A 23,219-nucleotide genomic window follows, 5' to 3' on the forward strand; every position below is an offset into this window, starting at 1 on the left:
CATCTGTTAAGGAGAATAGTACCATTTTTCAAAAATACCTTGTCGTTTTTGAGAAAAACGGTTTTAAAAATGCAAAGGATATTTTTTTTAAACTGTCATTTTCTGACTTTAAAAAACATTTTTCTTGCATATTTAACATTTAAAAAAAATAAATTCTCAAAAACTACAAGGTCTTTTTGGAAAATTATTTTTCTGACTTTTCTGACTTGTAGCAATTTTGGTGTCAATAGCCTGGTTGGGGGTTTTGCTATTCACTGCAAAAGTCGGCACAGAATGACAGAAAAATTACGCAAAATTTTAGTCAAAATTACCAATGACGAAATCAGTTGAATTTACAAATGGTAATTACGTATAGGTGTAATTGTGAAAATATACGCAGAATGTTGCGTAAGCGTAACCAGCTGATTACGACCATCGCTAAAAAAAGAATTCTGTTATAAAAGAAACAAGAAGGCAGATATTGCTGACTTCTTTTCCAAGTGTATAGATATCGGACTTCTTCGATTTAGGTAACCGTTTTCCGGTACAAACACATTTGCTGGGTTCCCTGACGAACAGCATGTACTGACCGACATAGTGGGAACCTGGTACACACTTTCAATTATGATTGGCCAATCACTTACCAATTTTACCATTTCCATCTAGTATAAGGGTGAACAAATATATTGAATACTATGAGCAGATTGTATAGGTAAACCCTCATACTACATGGAGGTGATAATCGTAATTGAAAGCGTGTACCCAGCTTAAAGAGAAACCATGACCAAGAACTGAACTACATCCCAGTCAGTAGCTGATACTCCCTTTCCCATGAGAAATCTTTTCCTTTTCTCTAATACATCATCAGGGGGCGCTGTATGACTGATATTGTGGTGAAATCCCTCCCACAGTGTGATGTCAGGACCATGATCCTGACAGTTTCCTGTCTGTGAACCTCATTGCATTGTGGGAAATAGCTGTTTACAGCTGGGTCCAACTGCCAAAAAAGCAAGCAGCATCTCCTTCCACTGACATCACCTGCCAGCAGTAAAAATGCCACCATGTGATAAATGTCAGAATGTAAATCAGGGTGATGAAAGATTTTACAATGGGCAAACACTGATTAAATCATTTATACATAATTATTGTAAAAATGAAGCACTTTTTTATTACATTATTTTCACTGGAGTTCCCCTTTAAAGTCCCTGTGTGGGGAATAGGACAATTGGCTGTATAAAGCCAGCACAGCTGACTGCTCAGGAGGTACTGGTCAAAGGTGGAGGCAACCTGTGCAGGGCAATGTGCATCAAGGGAGGAGGGAAGGAACGCTAATAATCAGTGGAAACCAATCAAATCAAAATTAGAAGGAAATTTACATCAACTTAGAATTATCAGCATATCATTGACCACGCCTATTAAAGATGGCTACTATCTACCTGAGTTATTAAAGAGGCCCTGTAGTGACATATAGTAGAATGCAGTAAATTATTCAGGATACCCACTTTGACGGTATTTATCCCAGTTTCAGCATCAGAAACACTTCCTATATCTATATATTGCTGTATATTGTATGTAGCCACGCCCTCCAGTGATGCTTAGCCTAGGCTGTTTAGCTCTGCAGAAATCTCCTCTCCGAGCATTCTGGGAAACGAGGCATTATTTCTACTGGCTTCGGAACTCCGAGTAAAACAAACATTCCGCTATGATGCACCTGATGGGTGAGGGGAAGAGGCAGATTTGTTAAATACATATGGAGTTCCGCTATAGCCAAAGCAGGGGCGTGGCCTGTCCCCCCATTCAGTCACCCTCCTCCACTTCTCTGCTGACTTACCTTTATCCGGGGGCACGGCGTTGGCGCTGGCGCTCTGCCAGTCACCAGGCTCTGGCTCCACATCAGACCTCTGACGTCAGCTACTGATGAGGGCTTCAACAGCTTTCATGGCGGGGGAGGGGTGGGAGGCGGGGTCAGAATAAATATTTATTGGAACAGAACTGTAATAATGTTTGCATGCGGCAACATAGTATCATATATACCAAGCAGGAGCATGCAGCATGTTTTGTGTTAGCTTCCATTATAGTGTAACACACAGCAGCACATTCCTACTATAGAGTGCATACTATGCCTGCTGTATGTTATTTCCCCATACACAATGTGCAGTCTGAGAGATACTGATTACTGTTAGAGTAAGCCCCATGCGCCGACAGAAAGCATGCCTTGGTCAAACTCCCACCTGAAAACCAACTTTATTCTATTTTTTTCCTGTGTGAACTGAAAAAACTGCATTAAAGAGAACCCGAGGTGTGTTTAAAGAATGTTATCTGCATACAGAGGCTGAATCTGCCTATACAGCCCAGCCTCTGTCGCTATCCCAAACCCCACTAAGGTCCCCCTGCACTCTGCAATCCCTCATAAATCACAGCCATGCTGTGAGGCTGTGTTTACAACTGTAGTGTCAGTCTCAGCTGCTCCCCCGCCTCCTGCATAGCTCCGGTCCCTGCCCCGTCCCTTCCCTCCAATCAGCAGGGAGGGAAGGGATGCAGGCGGGGACTGGAGTTCTGCAGGAGGCGGGGAGAGCAGCAGACTGACACTACAGAGATAAACACAGCCAGCTCTGACAAGAGGTTTGTCAGCAGCGTGGCTGTGATTTATAGAGGGATTGCAGAGTGCAGGGGGACCTTAGGGGGGTTTGGGATAGCAACAGAGGCTGGGCTGTATAGGCAGATCCAGCCTCTGTATGCAGATAATATTCTTCAAACCCACCTCGGGTTCTCTTTAAGAACATATCTTCACAGTTTGAAGATTTCTTGGCTCCGCATTCCATCACTCAGGTACCACCATAAAGTAGAACAGGAGGGTGGTGCTGGCAGGGAGCATAGTAAGGTGGACCTGGATGGTGTTGTTGGCAGGGAGCACAGTCAGGTAGACTAGGAGCCGGAAGGTAAAGTTGCTATCAAGCACTGTAAGGTAGACCAGGAGGGTGGAGTTTGTAGGGATTACAGTAAGGTATACCAGGTGGGTGTATTTGGAAGGCATTACGGTAATGTGGACAAGTTGGGTAGAGTTGTCAAGCACCACAGTAATGCCTAGTACACACCATACAATTTTCTGTTAAGGTGCATACACACAGGCTACGGAAGCCAACGACGAGTCTGTCAGACCCTCCCGCTGGGCGGCCTTTCAGCGGATCGTTCAGGAACAGCCTTATCAGTCCGCCGACAGTACGTACACACGTGCTACTGTCGGCTGAAAGTCCGCCCAGCGGGAGGGTCTGACGTACCAGTCGTTGGCTTCCATAGTGCGTGTGTACGCACCTTCTACACAATACGATTCTTTGTGCAATTCGATTACGGTTCTATTTACAATCCGAATAAATCCGACATGTCCGATCGGGAGTCGATTCGATTCAATTCGATTAGCCATTGTTTTGCAAATCGAATTGAATCAAATCGAATCCCAATCGGACATGTTAGATTTAATCGGATTGTAACTAGAGTCGTAATCGGATCGCACAAAGAATTGTATCGTGTAGATGGTGCGTACACACGCACTATGGAAGCCAACGACGGGTCCGTCAGACCCTCCCGCTGGGCGGACTTTCAGCCGACAGTAGCATGTGTGTACGTAATGTCGGCGGACTGATAAGGCTGTTCCTGAACGATCCGCTTAAAGTCCGTCCTGCAGGAGGGTCTGACAGACTCGTCGTTGGCTTTTGTAGTGCGTGTGTATGCACCTTAACAGAAAATTGTATGGTGTGTACTAGGCATTATTGTGGTGCTTGACAACTCTACCCATCTTGTCCTGTAGATTGGGCTGAAGATTTCACCATACAATTTTCTGTTCGTTTTTTCTGTTACATTATTTTCTGTAGAGACTGGTCATTATCTCCGGTGCATTGTCTTCTGGTTATCTCCTGCTGAGTAGAACAATGCCTAATTGCTCGGCAGATAGGTGGTTACACAGATACAGCCTTCTTCTTGAGACAAGATTACTTAAAGAGAACCAGAGATGAAGCACCCTCATGTATTTTACCATATATATGAGTGGGAACGTTAGAGAAAACGCCTACCCTGCTCTCTGTTTCATTCTTTACTGCTCAGCCTGCTGTTGTCAGCCCTGATAAAATCCCTGACTGAGCATTCAGTCTGGCTTTGCTCAGGAATCATTATAGCTGACTCAGTCTTGTGTGATGTCTTTTCAAGCCCAAGCCCACCCCCTCCTGGCTCTGCTTTCTTGCTATGAGGATACATAGCAGGAAAGCAAAGCCATAAGGGAGCAGGCTTGGGCTTGAAAAGACATCAGAGAAGACAGACTCAGCTATAATGATTCCTGAGCAAAGCCAGACTGAATGCTCAGTTGGGGATTCTTATCAGAGCTGGTAACAGCAGGCTGAGCAGTGAAGAATGAAACAGAAAGCAAGGTAGGTGTTTTCTCTAATGTTCTCACTGATATATATGGTAAAATACATGAGGGTGCTTCATCTCTGGTTCACTTTAAGACATCCTTCTCTGTTATGTAAATGAATGCATTACATGCATGCAAGTTCTCATCCTTCCCTTACCTGGTTGGTTGTCAGCTTCACGTCTTTAAGAGGCCATAACTGCCTATTAGGTATAAAAATGGAACAAATTAATAAAACATAATTTAAAGTGACACTAAAGCAAAAATAAACGTATGATATAATGAATTGTATGTGTAGTACGGATAATTGATGGAACATTAGTAGCAAGGAAAAGAGTCTCATATTTGCAGTTTAGAATCCACACTCTGTCCTTTAAGCTGTAAAACAGAGCAGAGTTAATGACCCTTTGAACTTCCCTGCAATAAAAACTTATCTCAAGCTGTCTCTCACTCTTTCTTGGCTGTTTGAGTGCTTCAGAAAACAGGAGTCCAACCACGTTGGTGGAATAGCCCAGAGAAGCTCTTTTGCATAGATAACAGCTCAAGTGTTTTAACTCTTTCTGTACTGGACAACTGCTTGAGACTTTAGTTCTTTGCTACTAATGTTCTGTTTCTTAGCTGTACTAAACATATAATTCAATATCTCATTTATATTCGCTTCAGATTTACTTTAAATAATGTACATCATAACTCTACTATAGAGTCATCCTACATATAACATGACTTGTGTAGGATTCTATAAAATATATCTTCAGTTTGGAGAGAAGTCATCTCTTCTGGAATAAATGTGGCTATACTTGTATTTTAGGGATGGTTTAGTGGGATGCAAAGAATTCTGTATGCAAATGTATGCGGTTTGAAAAGAGACCAATTGGATTCCACCTTGGTGGAATTTGATTGGTCTATTTTAGCCCCCCCCCCTTTACACTTACTGCATTGCATTGCATCACTTGACCACCTGACCTAACACACCTCCTCGCAATGGTCATTAATGTTAATGGAACGTGTTATATTTCCTGCGATGCAATGCACTGGAAGAGCTAGCTGATGCAGAAGCTGTAGTGTGTTATGGCTGATCAGTGAGATGCTTTGGCCCTGCTGAAGGCTAAGGCTCTGTACACATTTGTTTTAAAAAAGTTTCCGTGGATCAGTTTTTAAACCAAAACCGGAGCCACGGATACAAATGTTAAAAATAGCAGCCGTCTTAACGCACTTCAAAAACGGATCCGTGGGCGATCTGGGGGAAAAATGAAAAGGAGGGTCCGGGTTTGCAGGGTTTTCACAGACCCCAGATACACGGATGGGTAGTGAAAACCAATGTAAAAACAGATCCCCCTGTACACAGACAGCTTTGGACACAGAAATGGATCAGTTTCCAGTGTCCCAGCCCTGTCTGTGGGTGGGGAGGGGGCTGCCATGATGGAGGGGGTAGCAGGAAGCAAGGGGAGCAGTGGGCACAGCGGCGGCCTCCCTCACCTGGGTCCCCCTTCCCCACTCTCCCTCCAGCTAGTTTCTTTTAACATCAATCCAGCAGCGAGCGGGGAACTTACTCACTTCCTTGCGTTCCACCGCTTGCCGCGTCACTTCCTGCAATGCCACCCTCTGTACTTCAGTGGGAGGCATTGCAGGAAGTGACGCGGCGAGCGGGGAAACAAGGAAGTGAGTGAGTTCCCTGCTCGCCGCTTGCTGCTGGATTGATTTTAAAAGAAACTAGTTGGAGAGGGAGCGCAGAAAGGGGCACTCAGGTGAGGGAGCCTCCCCGCCACTGTGCCCACTGGCCCCCTTCCTGCCTGCTACCCCCTCCAGCATGGCAGCACCCTCCCCCCCTCACGGCTATGGGCACGGATCTGTTTTTTAAAATGTAAACAGACTGGAAATGTACTGCAAAAAGTGCAACAAGGATCCGTTTTCCATCTGTTTATGGACACCGGTTTAGAAAACCGGAGCCCGGACTGCGGATTGCGTTCTGCAACCGCATGTAGTGTGGACCGAGCCTTCCTATCTAAAGGGAAGGGGTGGGAACACGGAAGGAGGGGGGCTGCATTGAGAGGTTCTCTGCAGAAAGAAATAGGACAGGGGCGAGTTGGGGTAGACTTCCTTGAAGAGGTGAGTTTTGAGGGCTTGTCTGATGGGTAGTGGGAGAGAGGTGCACAGGATAAGGGCGGCTCTAGTGAAGTCCTGTAGTCATGCATGGGAGTGAGAGGTGCGTAGGGTGGTTAGGGGGAGGTCATAGGAGGACATCATTGGAGGAGGCGGCCAGGTACGTACCCGTAATCCAGAAAACCGGAACTCTCAACTAACCGACATGCCTGAGGGATAACGGGGACTTTGTTTTTAGGGTGTCTGCAGCCTTTTAAATACTTACCAAGCCTCCAGTGCCATCTTGTAGCCTTCCTGTAGCTCTTAGCAGCTTCCATGCACGGCTCTCAGGGTGTCCCGTGACATGATGCGGTGACACCCAGTGACAATCCACCTTCCATGCACGGGGGACGCCGGAAAGCCGCTAGATGAAAGAGGAAGCTGCAAGATGTCGCTAGAGGCTCGGTGAGTATTTGGGGAGGTTTGTGCTTCTTAGGCCAGTTGCTCAAACAACCGTCAAGTACATGTATCCGGCATCAGCTGATCCCCACCGGTGCCGGATACTGGGGACTGTGCTGTATCAGTGCTGACAAGGTCAGAGGCACCTTTCCAAGGCGTATGCTGTTGCGTTTTGATAGGTTCATTTCCAAACTTCATAAAATGCCCAGCAAAACATTTGCTTAATTTCAGAAATATTCATGTCTCATTGGCCATCCCTACTTCCTGATAGCTTTAGCCTGATGGCACAAACACAGAGGAAGGCATTAAGGGTTACCTTTGAACATCAAGGAACTCCAGCAGCTTGGTATCTGTCAGGTGACCCAGGCGCACTATACCCTGCCAGTAGAGGGCGTCCTCCTGCTCGTGGTAAAGCATGTACAGCATGAAGAGGTCGGGGTGGAAGCTGGGCAGGATGGCGGGGAGGACCACGGTGTACGCATTCAGCTCATCACTGCAAGTATAAATTATACAAAGATCAGGACCTTGTGTCACCTCCAGAGGGAGTCGTGTCTCTCAGCAGATGCCCCTCCCACCCCCAAAAACATATATATATATACATATAACAGTATATATCCTCACTCACCTACAGTCTTCCTTCTCCAGCCCCGCAGGGTCAGCCTGCCCCGCCTTCTCCGCTCTCATGGCCATTAATGCTCTGAAGACAGGAAAGTCATATATGAGAAACATACATTAAAGCAAACCTGAAGATCTCTCTAAAAAAAAAAAAAAGAGTTTCACTTACCTGGGGCTTCTGCCAGCCCCCTGCAGCCATCCTGTGCCCGCGCCGTCCTGCAACAATCCTCCGGTCCCCCACCACGCCTTTCTCTTTCGCTGATCGCCGTCCGCTGTGCCTGCGCAGCCCTGGCCGTGCGCAAACTCATTTACACTCCCGTCGCTTGGAGCGTCCTCTGCAGGCGCAGTAGAGATTTGTGCCAGGACCGCGAAGGCATAGTGGACGTCAACTTATAAGTTGACAAAAGAGAAGGTGAGCTGTGGCGAGAGACCGGAGGATCCTTCCAGGACTGTGCGGGCACAGGACGGCTGCATGGGGCTGGCAGAAGACCCAGGTAAGAGTAACTTTTTTTTTAGGGATTTCATGGTCACTTTAAAAACAACAGCTGTCTTGCAGGCAAGAGCATATTCACAAGGACAAGGACGAGACCCATCCTGGGTAATCAACCAACCATGCCCTTACCGAAAAAACTCCCACACTTTTCTGAAGTAGTGTCTGATCTCCTCTTGCGCCATTCCCAGAAGGTGGAGATTGGCCCCCAGCCCGGAGTACGTAGCTTGAAACACCACATGCAGGGTCTTCAGAAGCTTCTTTAGGGGATGGTGGGACATGTTGAAGGCCTGGAAACAAACAATGGGAAGCTAATCGTGCGTTGTTCTATAAAGGATTAATGTTCCACCTGTGATGCCCTTGCATTACTGATTTTAGCTCTGTTTTGAGATACTGGCAAAATTTTAAACTAGCGTCTTTTTTGCTGAAGCTCGGAGGGGTGGTTAATAAGCAGATTACAAATCTAAGCCACACCCAGAATAATTAGGTGACTATGTCGTCCTTGCTTCAGTTATGTTGTTACCTTTTCTAGGTAAGTTTGGAAAGTCTGGAGATCTTGCTGCAAATGCATCTTCTTCAACATATCCTCCAAAAGTGCAGAATCATCTTCATTAACTGCCCTAAAATATAATCAAAAAAATGTGTCAGTTATCTCCTGGTCATAAAAAGTAACTTACAGAGAAACATTCCGAGTGTGGCTGCACTTGACCTACCGGTTTCGTCATCCAATGACTCATCGGGGCTGATGAGTCATTGGATGACGAAACCGGTAGGACGGAGCCAGGGTCACGCACACTGAGCCAGCACAAGGAGAGAGGGAGCAAGGCGCTGAAATTCACAGAGCAGAGTCCATGCATACACGGCTCATTTATTGCGCCGGATCGAGCCAGCGGCTCGATGCCGGCGCATCCTCGCTCGTCCGCGCGGATCGATTGCCGCTCGTCTCTGCTTCCTTATAACCGCTTGATTACCTGCCATTGTTCGCCGGCGGGGATCGAGCGGGCGGGGGTCGAGCGGCATGATCGGGCCAGCTGAATATTATCAGCTGGCCAGATCAGCTGGTCGATACACGGTACAGAAACGTACCGTGTATCCCCAGCATTAGACTTTGATAGAGACATCAGACTTTGACTATGATGGGGATTAGATTGTTAGCATTCCTCCCAGTCATGCAGATTTTTCTGGGACTGTCCCGGGTTGGAAAGTATGGTCCTGTGCAGCCCCTCAAGCATGCCCCACCCCTCCCCCGTCCTCCCTAGTATATAATGCAGAGTGTGCACAAGGGCAAGCCATGTGTTTCTCACCTGCTCTGCCAGAGTTCAGTGATGTCGACCTCCTGTCACCTCTCACGGCTCCCTCTAGTGCCAGATGCCAGTAACAGACATCAAGAAAGCTTTATTGGGGTGGGAGGGGGTTACACCATTAGACATGAGGAGAGATAGATTGGGATGGGAGGGGGAAACCACAAGACATCAAGAAATCTTTGTGGGGTGGGGAACCACTAGATATCAGGGAACTTTATAGGGGTGAGCTTTATAAGGGTGCGCATTGCATGTAAAATTGGGGTGTGCCTAAAAGTGTGTCATGTCTTAATGTCCCTTTTTCCTGGCTCCAAATGTTGGGAGGTATGTATTAGCTCTTCTGGAGGACAGTTAATAATTGGTAAAGGTTCGGCTATTGATGGGTGTGTAAACAAGACTGACAAAAACAGAATTGCATAGCCAAAGTATGAAAGTATCGGGAATCTGTGCCAAATCCACAGATGCAAAGTACAAAATGTACCCTACTGCAGAGGTATGGGCATCTACTGTATGTCTGTTTACAGGAAACTGGTAAAAATGCCCCTTTTTCAGCCAGATCAGGCAGAGAAGTAATTGTTATTATTTAATATTTCTATATTTTTTTTATAGCACTTACATCTGCAGCACTTTACAGAGTGCATTGTCATGTCACTGACTGTCCTCAGAGGAGCTCACAGTCTAATCCCTACCACGGACTTATGTCCTTCCATATTATTATTATGTATTTATATAGCACTGACCTCTTCTGCAGCACTGTACAGAGTGAATAGTCATGTTACTGACTGTCCTCAAGAGGAGCTCACAATCTAATCCTACCATAGTTATAGTCTAATGTCTATGGAAAAATATATTGGAGGCAAAAGATCACCAGGACAACCAGGCAATCTGCATTGTTTAAAACAAATTAATTTAAATTTGTCAGCCTCAACACCCAAATCCTGGCATCCCCCAAGCAAATTCTATTTCGCAACCTCCTATTTTATGCCAAAAAGCAAATCACCTTACGTTGGAACCAGTCCAGCCCACCTAAAGTCTCGGAATGGGTCTCATATACACACAAAGAGGTTCGCATTCTTAAGGAGGTTTACGAAAGGCGTGGGGGCCAACAAAAAATTGGAAAAAATGTGGTTCCGCTGGCTGGACGCAACAGATCTAGACCTTAGTTAAGTAAATAATAATATCCAGGGTATCAATAATTCTCAGTTAATTAATCCTAGTTAACATCCTGAAAGGGGGGGTATCTTTGTTCCGCTGCAGCTGTTTAGTTTAGTTGTGATTATATGTGTTTGTGATTGTTCAGGCGGACTGTTCCGACCTGTGTTGTACATTAAAATGCAAAATTCAATAAATTTTGACTTTAAAAAAAAATTGTCAGCCTCGGCATGTAACTTTATTATGTACACATACTGGTCTGTACTCAGCTATGATGGGCCATGTACTCTATACAGCTATGATGGGTCTGTACTCAGCTATGATGGGCGCTGGTCTGTACTCGGCCATGACGGGCGCTGCTCTGTCCTCGGCCATGACGGGCGCTGGTCTGTACTCGGCCATGACGGGCGCTGGTCTGTACTCGGCCATGACGGGCGCTGGTCTGTAGTCGGCCATGACGGGCGCTGCTCTGTACTCGGCCATGACGGGCGCTGCTCTGTACTCGGCCATGACGGGCGCTGCTTTGTACTCGGCCATGATGGGCGCTGCTCTGTACTCGGCCATGACGGGCGCTGGTCTGTACTCGGCCATGACGGGCGCTGGTCTGTACTCGGCCATGACGGGCGCTGCTCTGTACTCGGCCATGACGGGCGCTGCTCTGTACTCGGCCATGACGGGTGCTGGTCTGGCTCACTTCACTTGTGCTTTAATTGAATAAAACAAACATCTATACTATCCTGTAAATATGAGGTGAACCCTTCCAACTTACTTCTGGCAAAACAGATACTCCTGAGGCTTCTGCATCTTCTTGCTGGACTTGGTGTGAAACCCCAGGAAGGATTCCTCCGTTTCTCGATTGCATCCGGACTCCAGGTATCTCTGGAACTGTTCGAATATCCCTTGCCAGCGTTCCTCTACAGGAAAAGACCCGACTCCGAACTGACTGCGGAACCAGAGAGAGGGAAATGTATAAACTTCTGCAAAGGTTCTACTAGTATATCGAAGGAAGAATAAGAAGGTTTCAACCAAACGTGTGCATGAAATGGGGGCACGAGGAAAAAATGGATGCAGGATGAAGCCGATATACTGTAAGAGTAAATGATAAATACAGTTGTGAATTTGGCACAAATGAAAACGATAAGATGAAGGTAGTAAAACATTAAAGGTTACTGATATTTTACTACAACTTAACCTAACCCAACTCTCACACAGAACCTCCCTTTCTGATGCCTTAACCCTAAACCCTCCTTCCTGACGACTAACCCTAAAGGCTTGTTTCCACTTGAGCCGCAGGCGCTGAAAGACGCATGGCGGCACTTCTGGGTGTGCGCAGAAACCGCAGAGTTTCCCTGCAGGCAAATTGCGTGGGGAAACTCTGCCATAGGGAAAATAGCAATCCGGACAGCATTTCCATCTGAAATGGTGCGGGAGGCTGCGAATCCCATAGCCGTGCATAGCGCGGCTGATTGGATTCGTCTGCATACCCGCAGACCCGGAAGTGCCACTGCACATCTTGCAGACGCGTGTGGCCCAAGTGGAAACCAGCCCTTAGGTTTAGGTGTCAGGAAGGAGGGTTTTAGGGATATGCGTCAGGAAGTGGGGTTTAGGGATTGGTGACACCTACCCCTAAACCTCCCTTCCTGACGCTTAACCCTAAAACCCTCCTTCCTGACACCTAAACCTAAAACCCCCCTTCCTGATGCCTAACCCTAAAAACCCCTTCCTGATGCCTAACCCTAAAAACCCCTTTCTGATGCCCAACCCTAAACCCCTCTTAGAACTCCCCTTCCTAACCTTATAATGATCAAAACAATACATTTCAAAATGATGATTTTCAAAAACGAATAATTTATTTTAAACACAGAGTCCTCCCTTCACAGATGCCTAGCCCAAATTTCCCATTGCCCATGGGGCTGCACCTTCTGTATCAGTGGTAAAACGTGTGCGGCCATCTTCCACGGCCCGGAGCACTGTGGGGTAAGGTATGTGTACATCACAAAGCATTACTCCACAGTGATGAGCTGGGCCCATGCTTCTGCAGGTCAAACAATGGTCCCTGTAAAAGTTTTCACTGAAAAGGGGTCACCGAATCATTTTTGTAAAATATGGCAATCTGAGACGTGCCGTTATTTTAGCAAAAATAAAAGCCCCTATGATTGGCATATATTCACCGTATTTGTGTGACCGGAGAAACAGGTACTTCAAAGGGCACCTGAAGTGAGAGGTATATGGATGCTGCCATATTTATCTCCTTTTAAAGTGGACCTGAACTCTTGCACAGAACAGAAGGAAAACAGAGTATGTATGTATTTAAGCCTGTCTAATTCCCCCCATCTGTGACTAAGTAATCACCACTGTAATTTGATCTCTCAGCTGTGTCAGCTGGCTGCCTCGGCCGAGCAGCCAATTTGTAAACACAGGATGTTAAAGGAAATGTTAGCCAAAATAACCTACCTCCCCCCTCCCCCCCCCCCATTCTACTTACCCAGGGCTTCCTCCAGCCCCTTGCAGCCGACATGTTCCACACCGCATCTTTGCACTCAGCCCCCAGCCCGGGGTCCCCGCCGGTGCAGAGGCAAACCTCGCGAGGTCGTCCACTACTGTGCCTGCGCAAGCGCCGCTGTCAATCACTCACAGGCAGTGTAGAGTGTACTGTGCAGGTGGAGCAGCGGAGGGGACCGGGAGCCAACGGCTGAGAGCGAAGCTGTGGCATGGGACATGTCAGCTGCAAGGGGCTGGAGGAAGCCCCGGGTAAATAGATTAGGGGAGGGGGGGGGTTATTTTGGCTGACATTTTCTTTAACCCTTTGTCTGCTTCCGTGAAAGCAGGAAGTAGAAACACTGCAGATTTATTTCAGGATTTGTATCAGCTGTACCAAAGAAATGTTTTTTCTTTAAAGGTTATTATGCTGTTGCTTATCTTTTAGAGCAGAGAGGAAGTTCTGAGGTCTTCAGGTCCACTTTAATCACTTTTAGCCATAGACCCTGAAGAAGCATGCAGGTCAGATTCAGGTGTCTGACAAAAAACTGACAAGATAAGCCACCTTGTTTCTAGCCAACTGGCAAGTGATAGAGCATAAAAAAGTCCTTAACTTGACGTTGGTCATTGACATAATGGCAATATGCTATTGACATTATGACCAACGTGCAGAGCTGGGTACAAGGTCCTCCAGCACCCAAGGCTGAGACACCAAAGTGCAGCGCACCCCTCCTTCCCTCCTACCCCAGCTGTCACACACTGATTGCTATTAGACTAAGAGGTGCCCCAGGGCAGGGCCGCCATCAGAAATTTTTGGGCCCCATACTGGGCAAACACCCACTGGGCCCCCCTCACTCCCCTCTGCCCCCACATGGCAAATCACAATCTTTGAAGGCCTTAAAACTCTAACACCCGTGTGTCCTCTTTTCATGCCGTCCCATGGCTGGTAGCGCGCTGCGTATGCTCAGTTCATTAAGACTGTAACTGCACTTGCGCAGAACGATACCAGCTATGGGAACACAATGGAGGAGGCATGCGGCCCAGAACTGTGCATGCGCAGTGTTACTCCGCTACCCAGCTGGATTGTGCAGGGAGGGAGCTGACAGACTGCAGGGAGCTGGAAGGAGCCCCAGGTAAGTAAAAATTATTTTCTCCCATTCATCTCAGGTTTACTTTATTCACAAATTGACTAAACTAACTCCTGGCTGAGCCTTCCGGCACCTCTCACCACAGTAAGGGGCAGCCAGAAGGACAGATGCTGACAGACACAGACTGCTGATGGGGCTCATGTGTGGCACTGTTCGCCGGGCCCAAGATTCCCTTGGGCCCCATACAGCAGTGCCCCCTGTAATGCCCTGAAGGTGGCCCTGCCCCAGGGCCCCTAACAGCTTAATCTCTAGTTATCTGGCTTGCAGTCACTGCCATGTATCTCCTTTTCTTTTTTCTCTCTGCTTCATACACAATAGGGGAATGATAGCTGAGTGAGTTGTGCGCCCCTCCTACAGTGGGCCAGGGGCGTAGCCATAGGGGTTGCAGAGGTTGCGACCACATTGGGGCCCTTGGGCCAGAGGGGCCCCAAAGGGCCCTCCCTCAACTGCAGTATTAGCTCTCTATTGGTTCTGTGCTCATAATAATCACTTCTATAGATACTTTGAACAGTGGTAATCATTAACAAGCTGTTCCCCATCCCCTTCTTGCACCTCTGACACTGTAGTTGCCATTGGCAGGTTTTGGTGCGCCGTATCAATTGCTATGTAGAGAGTGCTTAGGGGGCTCCAATGTAAAACTTGCATCGGGGCCCACAGCTCCTTAGCTACGCCACTGCACTGGGCCCTGAGGCTGGAGTGTATTAAGGACTTTTTTATGTTATATCACTTGTATGACTATTTATTGGCATTACTATTAAAAGTTATGTTTTATGCATAAGATTACTAGGCCATGAAACCCTGAATTTGTATTTTGTTTGTTTCTGAGCCTCCTTATACGTCTGCCTTTAGCAGAAAAGTGTCACACAAAATCCATATTTACATAAAAGCGTTGCCTAAAATCCATATTGAATCTTACCACTAGATGGCAGCTTTTCATTACTACTAGAGATGAGGTCCAATAAGATGCTAATATTTCCAAGTTGATGCAAACTTTATGAACCACACAAATGCAGCAGTTGCCTAAGATGTACATCAACTCAGATTTATTTGCATCTCACTGACTTTCTCTACTTGAAATAAACAAACAAACAACTGTTTACAGTCATCTCTCTGTCATAGTCAGGAGTGGAGCGCGCGCTTACCACTTCCTCTTCAGTTTCTCGTCATAGTAGTTCCCGGTGGTGCTGAGGACCCCCTGTGTCTGCAGGCCGTAGTTTGCCGTTTTGGTGAAGGAGCCGGTTAGAGTAAATCCATTTGAAAAAGTCAGTTTCCCCTGTAATAGTCAGAAAGAAGTGAGATATGTATGTTTTCATTTATTTATACCCCGTTTATCTCAAAATAAGACCTACTCTGAAAATAAGCCCTAGCATAATTTTTCGGGATTTTTGAGGATACGCGAAATATGAGACCTACTCCAAAAATAAGCCCTAGTTACAGTTCATAAAACAGTTAATTTAAAGCGGAATATAACCCTGCATTTCAACTTTGCTCTAAAACATTATTTACAGTATATTATATGCAACCAGCATTTTTTTTTTACTAGAACAGCATTGGAAGGGTTACACAGGGCTTTAAAGTTCCTTTAGATTTCTGCAGACGCATCCGAAGCTGAAAGAGATACATTTTGTTTACATAAATGTATCTAAGTGTTGAATGTGACTCATCTCTCTGACTGAGAAGGAGCTGGAGGACAGCCAAACATTTCTCAATAGTTACATTTCACTAAATAGAATGTATCTATCTGAACTTCTGCATATCTCTCCACAGAACTTTAAACCTCTGTGTTTAACCCTTCCAATGCTGGTCTAGTAAAAATCCTGGCAGCTACAACATATAGTGATGAGTACAAATTTCGCATAATCATAATTTAACATCGTAATTCACAATTATGATGGGAAATTGTAAAATGTAATTTCGGGAAAATTCGTATTTAATTTTGCATGTAAACATAATCCATCTGTAATTTTGTGTAATTTCGTGCCGACTTTGGCGGTTAATAGCAAAGCCCCCATAAAGGCTGTAATCACCAATTGCTATGTATGTTAAGGAGAATAGTGGGAACAAGTCTAAAAAAATAATAATTCAAAAAGACCTTGTAGTTTCTGAGAAAATCCATTTTAAAAATGCAAAGAAAAAATGGTTTTTAAACTGTCATTTTTTCTGAGTTTAAAAAAACATTTTTCTTTGCATTTCTAAAATGGATTTTCTCAAAAACTAAAAGGTCTTTTTGAAAAAAATTACACACATAGAAATTTCGGTATCAATAGCATGGGGGCTTTGATATTTACTGCTAAAATCAGCAAGAAATTACACAAAAATGTACGCAAAATTATGGATGATTCTACAAAATCAGTTGAATTTACAAATCGTAATTACGGGTAGGCGTAATTGTGAAAATGTATGCAAAATTTTGCGTGATTGTAATTCCGATATGGTATACATGAATAAAAAGAGAAATCAATTGGCAATAGAAGGCAGCAAGACAGATACACCCTTCACCAAGGAAAGCAGACCAAAAAAAAAAAAAACACACTCAAAATACCAGGGCTGTGGAGTTGGAGTTTAGGAGTCGGAGTCGGGGAAATTTGGGCACCCGGAGTAGTTGATTTCATAAACTGAGGAGTCGCAGTCGGGAGTCGGATGATTTTTGTACAAAATCCACAGCCATGTTAAGTATTAGACTAAGGAGTCGGAGTTGAGGAGTCAGAGTCGGGGCCATTTTGGGTACCCGGAGTAGGAGTCGTGGTTTCATAAACTGAGGAGTCGGAGTCAGAGTTTGAGTCGGAAGATTTTTGTACCGACTCCACAGCCCTGCAAAATACTACACAAAACCCACATCAATAAGGCTGGGAGCACATGTGTTTGAATTGCGTGTGTTTCCAGGAGGTACGAGAAAGGCAAGTGAAATCGCACATAAAGGAAGTCTATGGGCCTGTTTCCACTATATGCGAAACTTGCATCCAGACAAAAAACTGACAACCGTGGTGCTATTTTTGCAGGAAATTGCATACAGAAAAATCATGTGGGAAGCTATTTGTGCACTTGTTTTTTGCATACGCGATCATTAGTTTCAATTCACTCTTTGTAAAAATCGAAGCAAACATTTTGCAAATTCCCATGAGATTTGCATGCTTTTAGTTATGTTTTAAACGTAACCTATGGGCCACATTGCAAAACGAAGCTATCTGTGGTTTGCTAACGTTTTAAAACGCACAACATACACTGTATAGCTTATTTCTGCATACTGTATGGAAAACGCAACATTACTTTCCTATGGGGCGTTTCACATGCGTATTTTAAGTTTGTTCTTTGGAAGCAAAAAAGAAAGAATAATTATGCTAGTAAAAACAGTAGTGATAATAACTGTATTATTAATATCATTTAAATAAATCATTATTATTACTGTAAACATGTCTCTCCTAGCTCCTTAGTACCATGTTTCCATGAAAATAAGACGGAACAACAAACTTACTTTTCCAGAGAGTGAACATTCCTCTGTGAACCCCCCTTCATATATGGTGCCGTCCTCAGTGATCAGCATACCAGAGCCCTGCAGGGAAGAAAGACATGTATATTTCTTATATATTCCACAGCACTCTACAGAAAGACACATTCCCATCAGTCTCTGCACCAGAGGAGCTTACACTCTAATGTCCTCACCACAGTCACACACTATTATTATTATACATTTATATAGCTCTGACATATTCCACAGCGCTGTACAGAGATCACTGATCCATTCCCATCAGTCTCTGCACCAGAGGAGCTTACACTCTAATGTCCTCACCACAGTCACACACTATTATTATTATACATTTATATATCTCTGACATATTCCACAGCGCTGTACAGAGATCACTGATCCATTCCCATCAGTCTCTGCACCAGAGGAGCTTACACTCTAATGTCCCAACCACAGTCACACACTATTATTATTATACATTTATATAGCTCTGACATATTCCACAGTGCTGTACAGAGATCACTGATCCATTCCCATCGGTCTCTGCACCAGAGGAGCTTACACTCTAATGTCCTCACCACAGTCACACACTATTATTATTATACATTTATATAGCTCTGACATATTCCACAGCGCTGTACAGAGATCACTGATCCATTCCCATCAGTCTCTGCACCAGAGGAGCTTACACTCTAATGTCCTCACCACAGTCACACACTATTATTATTATACATTTATATAGCTCTGACATATTCCACAGTGCTGTACAGAGATCACTGATCCATTCCCATCGGTCTCTGCACCAGAGGAGCTTACACTCTAATGTCCCCACCACAGTCACACACTATTATTATTATACACTAGCTAATTGCCCGGCGTTGCCCGGGTATGTATTTGGCTGGTGTTGGCTCCGCCTATTTTTTCTAACCCTAACACACAATTACTCACTGACCAAGTTTGTGAGCTTTGCGGTCTTTGGTATCAATAATCTGCATTGAAATGAAACAAATCTGATTGAGTGTGTGTGGCTCCACTCCCTTTTCTGAATTTGAACCCCAGTCACCCAATAACCAACTGTAGCAGGTTTGAGGCTTGTGCCATTAACAGTTCAAGAATGGTAGCAATTAAATATTCCCCTTGAAAAGCAACAGGTGAAGTTTGAATTACTTTTGTAGGCTCCACCCACTTTTCTAATTATTAATCCCAGTCACCCAGTGACCAACTGTGCAAAGTTTAAAAACCCTGCCATTAACAGAATGGCTGCAGTGTACATTTTCCCAGTGAAATTTGTATTTGTCTCCACCCACTGATGACCCGGCGTTGCCCGGGTATGTATTTGACTGGTGTTGGCTCCGCCCACTTTCTAACCCTAACACACAAACATTCAATGACCAAGTTTGTGAGCTTTGGAGTTCTTGGCATCAATCATTTGTATATTCCCATAGAAATTAAACATTGATAGGCTGCTTGTGGCTCCACCCCTCTCCAGCATTTGAACCCCAGTCACCCAATGACCAACTGTAGCAGGTTTGAGGCATCTGCTATTAACAGTGTAAAAATGGCAGCAATTTAAATATTCCACTTGAAAATCAACAGGTGAATTTTGATTGGCTATTATAGGCTCCACCCACTTCCCTGAATATCTCAGTCACTCAGTGACCATCTGGGCAAAGATTGGGAACCCTGAAATAAATAGTGTAAGAAGGGCTGCAGTTTACACTTTCCCAGTGAAATGTGTTTTTGGCTCCGCCCACTTTTTGTAACCTTGACACAAATTCACTACTCAATGCCCAAGTTTGTGAGTTTTGGGGTCCTTGGCATCAATAATTTGTATTTTCCCATGAAATGAAACAAATCTGATTAACTGTTTGTGGCTCTGTCCCCTTTTCTGAATTTGAACCTCAGTGACCCAATGACCAACTGTACCAGGTTTGAGGCTTGTGCCATTAACAGTGCAAGAATGGCAGCAATTTTAATATTCTCCTTGAAAAGCGACATGTGATTTTTGATTGGCATTTTAGGCTCCACCCACTTTTCTGAATATTAATCCCAGTCACCCAGTAACCAGCTATGCTAAGTTTGAGAACCCTGCCATTAACAGTGAAGAAGGGCTGCAGTTTACAATTTCCCAAAAAAATCTGTTTTTAACTCCACCCACTTTTTGTAACCTTGACACACAGTCACTACTCAATGACCAAGTTTGTGAGCTTTTGGGTTCCTGGCATCAAAATTGTGCTAATGGAAGCAGTTTATCCAGCAAAGAAATCTGGCTGTTTTTGGCTCCGCCCCTTTACTGCATTTGAACCCCAAACACTTAACGACCGACTGTAGCAGGTTTGAGGCCTCTGCTATTAACAGTGTGAGAATGGCTGCAGTTTCAATATTCCCCTTGAAAATCAATAGGTGAATTTTGATTGGCTCTTGTAGGCTCCACCTACTTTTCCGAATATTAATCCTAGTCACCCAGTGACCAACTGTGTGAAGTTTGAGAACCCTGCAATTAACAGTGTAAGAAAAGCTGCAGTTTACATTTCCCCATGTAAAAAGTTAGTTGTTTTGGCTCTGCCCACTATTTCTAATTTTGACATACAGTCACTTAATGACCAAGTTTATGAGCTTTGGGGTCTTTGGCATCAATAAGTTGCATTTTACCATTGAAATTAAACAAATCTGATTGGCTGTTTTTGGCCCGCTCCCTTCAGAATTTAAATTTCAGTCTCCCAGTGACTGACTGTAGCAGATGTTAGGCCTCTGCCATTAAGAGTGCATGAATGGCAGCAAAGTAAATATTCCCCTTGAAATTCAAAAGGTGAATTTTGATTGGCTGCTGTAGGCTCCACCCACTTTTCTGAATATTAGTCACAGTCACCCAGTGGCCAACTGTGTCATGTTTGAGAACCCTGGCGATAACAGAATGGCTGAAATCAATCTAACAAATCTGATTGGCTGTTTGTGGCTCCACCCCTTTAGTGAATTTGGATCCCAGTCACCCAATGACTGACTGTATCAGGTTTGAGGCCTCTGCCACTAACAGTGTAAGAATGGTAGCAATGTGAATATTCCCCTTGAAAATTAATAGGTACATTTTGATTGGCTGTTGTAGGCTCTACCCACATTTCTGAATATTCATCCCAGTCACCCAGTGGCCAATTGTGTAAAGTTTGGGAACCCTGCAATGTAAAAAATGAAGTTGTTGGCACCGCCCACTTTTTCTAACCTTGACATACAGTCACTCAATTATCAAGTTTATCAGCTTTGGGATCCTTGGTATCAATACTTTGTATATTCCCATTGAAAAATAAACAAATCTGGCTGTTTGTGGCTCCGCCCCCTTCCTGAATTTGGACCCTAGTCACCCAGTGACCAACTGTACCAGGTTTGAGGCATCTGCTTTTACCAGTATAAGAGAATGGTAGCAGATGAAATATTCCCTTTGAAAATCAAAAAGGGAATTTTTATTGGCTGTTGTAGGCTCCACCCACCTTCCAAAATCTTAATCTGTGACCCAATGACCAACTGTGCAAAGTTTGAGAACCCTGCCATTAACGGTGTAAGAATGGCTGCCGTTTAGATTTTCCCAGTAAAAGTTGTTTCGGCTCCGCCCACTTTTTGTAACCTTGACACACAGTCACTCAATGACCAAGTTTGTGAGCTGTCAGGTTCTAGGCATCAAAAATGTGTGAATGGAAGCAGTTTATCCACTAAGGAAATCTGATTGGCTGTATGTGGCCCCGCCCCTTTAGTGAACTTTGACCCCAGTCACCCAATGACCGACTGTAGCAAGTTTGAAGCCTCTGCCATTAAAAGTGTAAGAATAGCAGCAGTTTAAATATTCCCCTTGAAAATCAATAGGTGAATTTTGATTGGCTGTTGTAGGCTCCACCCACTTTCTTGAATCTTAATCTCATTCACCCAGTGACCAACTGTGGCAAGTTTGAGAACCCTGCGATTAACAGTCTAAGAATGGCTGCAGTTTACATTTTCCCATTTAAAATGAACGGCTGAAATTTGATTGGCTGTTTTATGCTCCGCCCACTTTTCCTGGATTTGTAACCTCGGTCACCAAGTGACCAACTGTGCAAAGTGTGGGGACTGTGGCTCGATTACTGTGAGAATGGCAGCCTTTTACATTTTTTCCATTGACATGAATGGGTGAAATCTGATTTGCTGTTTGTAGCTCCGCCCAGGTGTGCAGGGGGGCTGCGAGATCCCCAGAACATATCATCGCAGGTAGTAAGGTATCTGCATACCAAGTTTCGTTCAAATCGGTCAAGCCGTTTTCGCGTGATCGCGGCACATACACACACACACACATACATACATACATACATCCGATTTTATATATATAGATTTATATAGCTCTGACATATTCCACAGTGCTGTACAGAGATCACTGATCCATTCCCATCAGTCTCTGCACCACAGGAGCTTACACTCTAATGTCCCCACCACAGTCACACACTATTATTATTATACATTTATATAGCTCTGACATATTCCACAGCGCTGTACAGAGATCACCGATCCATTCCCATCGGTCTCTGCACCAGAGGAGCTTACACTCTAATGTCCCCACCACAGTCACACACTATTATTATTATACATTTATATAGCTCTGACATATTCCACACTTTAATGTCGTTACCACAGTCACACACTATTGTTATGTCAACAATGGACATGGTGAATGAAGCCAGACAAACTTAAGGCGGCAAAGAAATTATATACAGAGACAGACCCCTGGTGGGATCTGAGGCTGAGCCAAGCGCCCCAAACAAGCTGCAGGACATCACTGCCACCAGCTAAGCCTTTAATCTGTTTACCTACCACCAGTTTATTAGTGCTGAAGACTCCCTGATAACAGGAGCCAGTATGGAAGAGGACAATTCCGGCCCCGTGCCTCTGGTTATCCAGCCACATTCCGATATAGCGCTCCCCTCTGGTGAGAAAAGACAACAGCAGCCAATCACACAGTGTACGGGAGAAGCAGTGCTGTGGGTACCTGGCTGGAGGGTGTGTCAAATTCAGCGCATGAAATAGGGGAGGTGCCTGGCTGGGGGTGTGTCATATTCAGTGCATGAAATAGGGGAGGTACCTGGTTGGGGGTGTGTCATATTCAGTGCATGAAATAGGGGAGGTACCTGGCTGGGGGTGTGTCATATTCAGCCCATGAATTAGGAGGGCTCACACCAACCAATCACAAGCTTGCTACCAGCCAAACCTGCTTATATATAGACACACAAAGTGTTGGTATTCATTTACTTTTGCGTGTTTAAAATGTCTTCAAATGAGGCCCTGACCGGTAATATACTTACATTACTATTTATTTTCAATTTTATTGTTTAACTTTTTACTAATATATGCTAATATTACGCAGCGCTATACAATAGATAGGGGAGATGTTACAACAGAATTTTGCCTTCATATAGCATTCAACAATGGGACACAATATAGAGATGTAACAATGTGGGGATAAATAATGCAGACGAGTCACTGAGTCCATATGGTGGCGGAGAAGAGCACACAGCAAGGAGGGCCCTGACAAATAGGCTTATAATCTAAGGGGTGGGGGAGAGGGACAAATAGGGAAGGGGGGTGCAGAAGATGGTGGGTAAGCAATGGTGAACAGATGGGAACCGATCATTGTTTTTAACTC

At 44.8% G+C, this 23,219-nt stretch overlaps 1 protein-coding gene across 1 annotated transcript in view; it reads right to left on the reverse strand.

Moving 5' to 3' along the window:
* The window catches only part of ALS2CL (ALS2 C-terminal like), a 101,365-nt gene that overhangs the window by 7,119 nt on the left and 71,027 nt on the right, over positions 1-23,219 (reverse strand). The window contains exons 15-23 of the mRNA XM_068235178.1: positions 22,391-22,502; positions 17,573-17,650; positions 15,243-15,373; positions 11,244-11,417; positions 8,545-8,641; positions 8,154-8,311; positions 7,542-7,613; positions 7,233-7,409; positions 4,539-4,581 (exon numbers count right to left, since the gene is read on the reverse strand). Coding sequence (XP_068091279.1) covers positions 4,539-4,581; positions 7,233-7,409; positions 7,542-7,613; positions 8,154-8,311; positions 8,545-8,641; positions 11,244-11,417; positions 15,243-15,373; positions 17,573-17,650; positions 22,391-22,502 — 1,042 coding nt within the window. The remainder of the gene's footprint in view (positions 1-4,538; positions 4,582-7,232; positions 7,410-7,541; positions 7,614-8,153; positions 8,312-8,544; positions 8,642-11,243; positions 11,418-15,242; positions 15,374-17,572; positions 17,651-22,390; positions 22,503-23,219) is intronic.

The sequence above is a fragment of the Hyperolius riggenbachi genome, chromosome 5, assembly GCF_040937935.1.
Source record: "Hyperolius riggenbachi isolate aHypRig1 chromosome 5, aHypRig1.pri, whole genome shotgun sequence".
NCBI classification, from domain to species: domain Eukaryota; kingdom Metazoa; phylum Chordata; class Amphibia; order Anura; family Hyperoliidae; genus Hyperolius; species Hyperolius riggenbachi.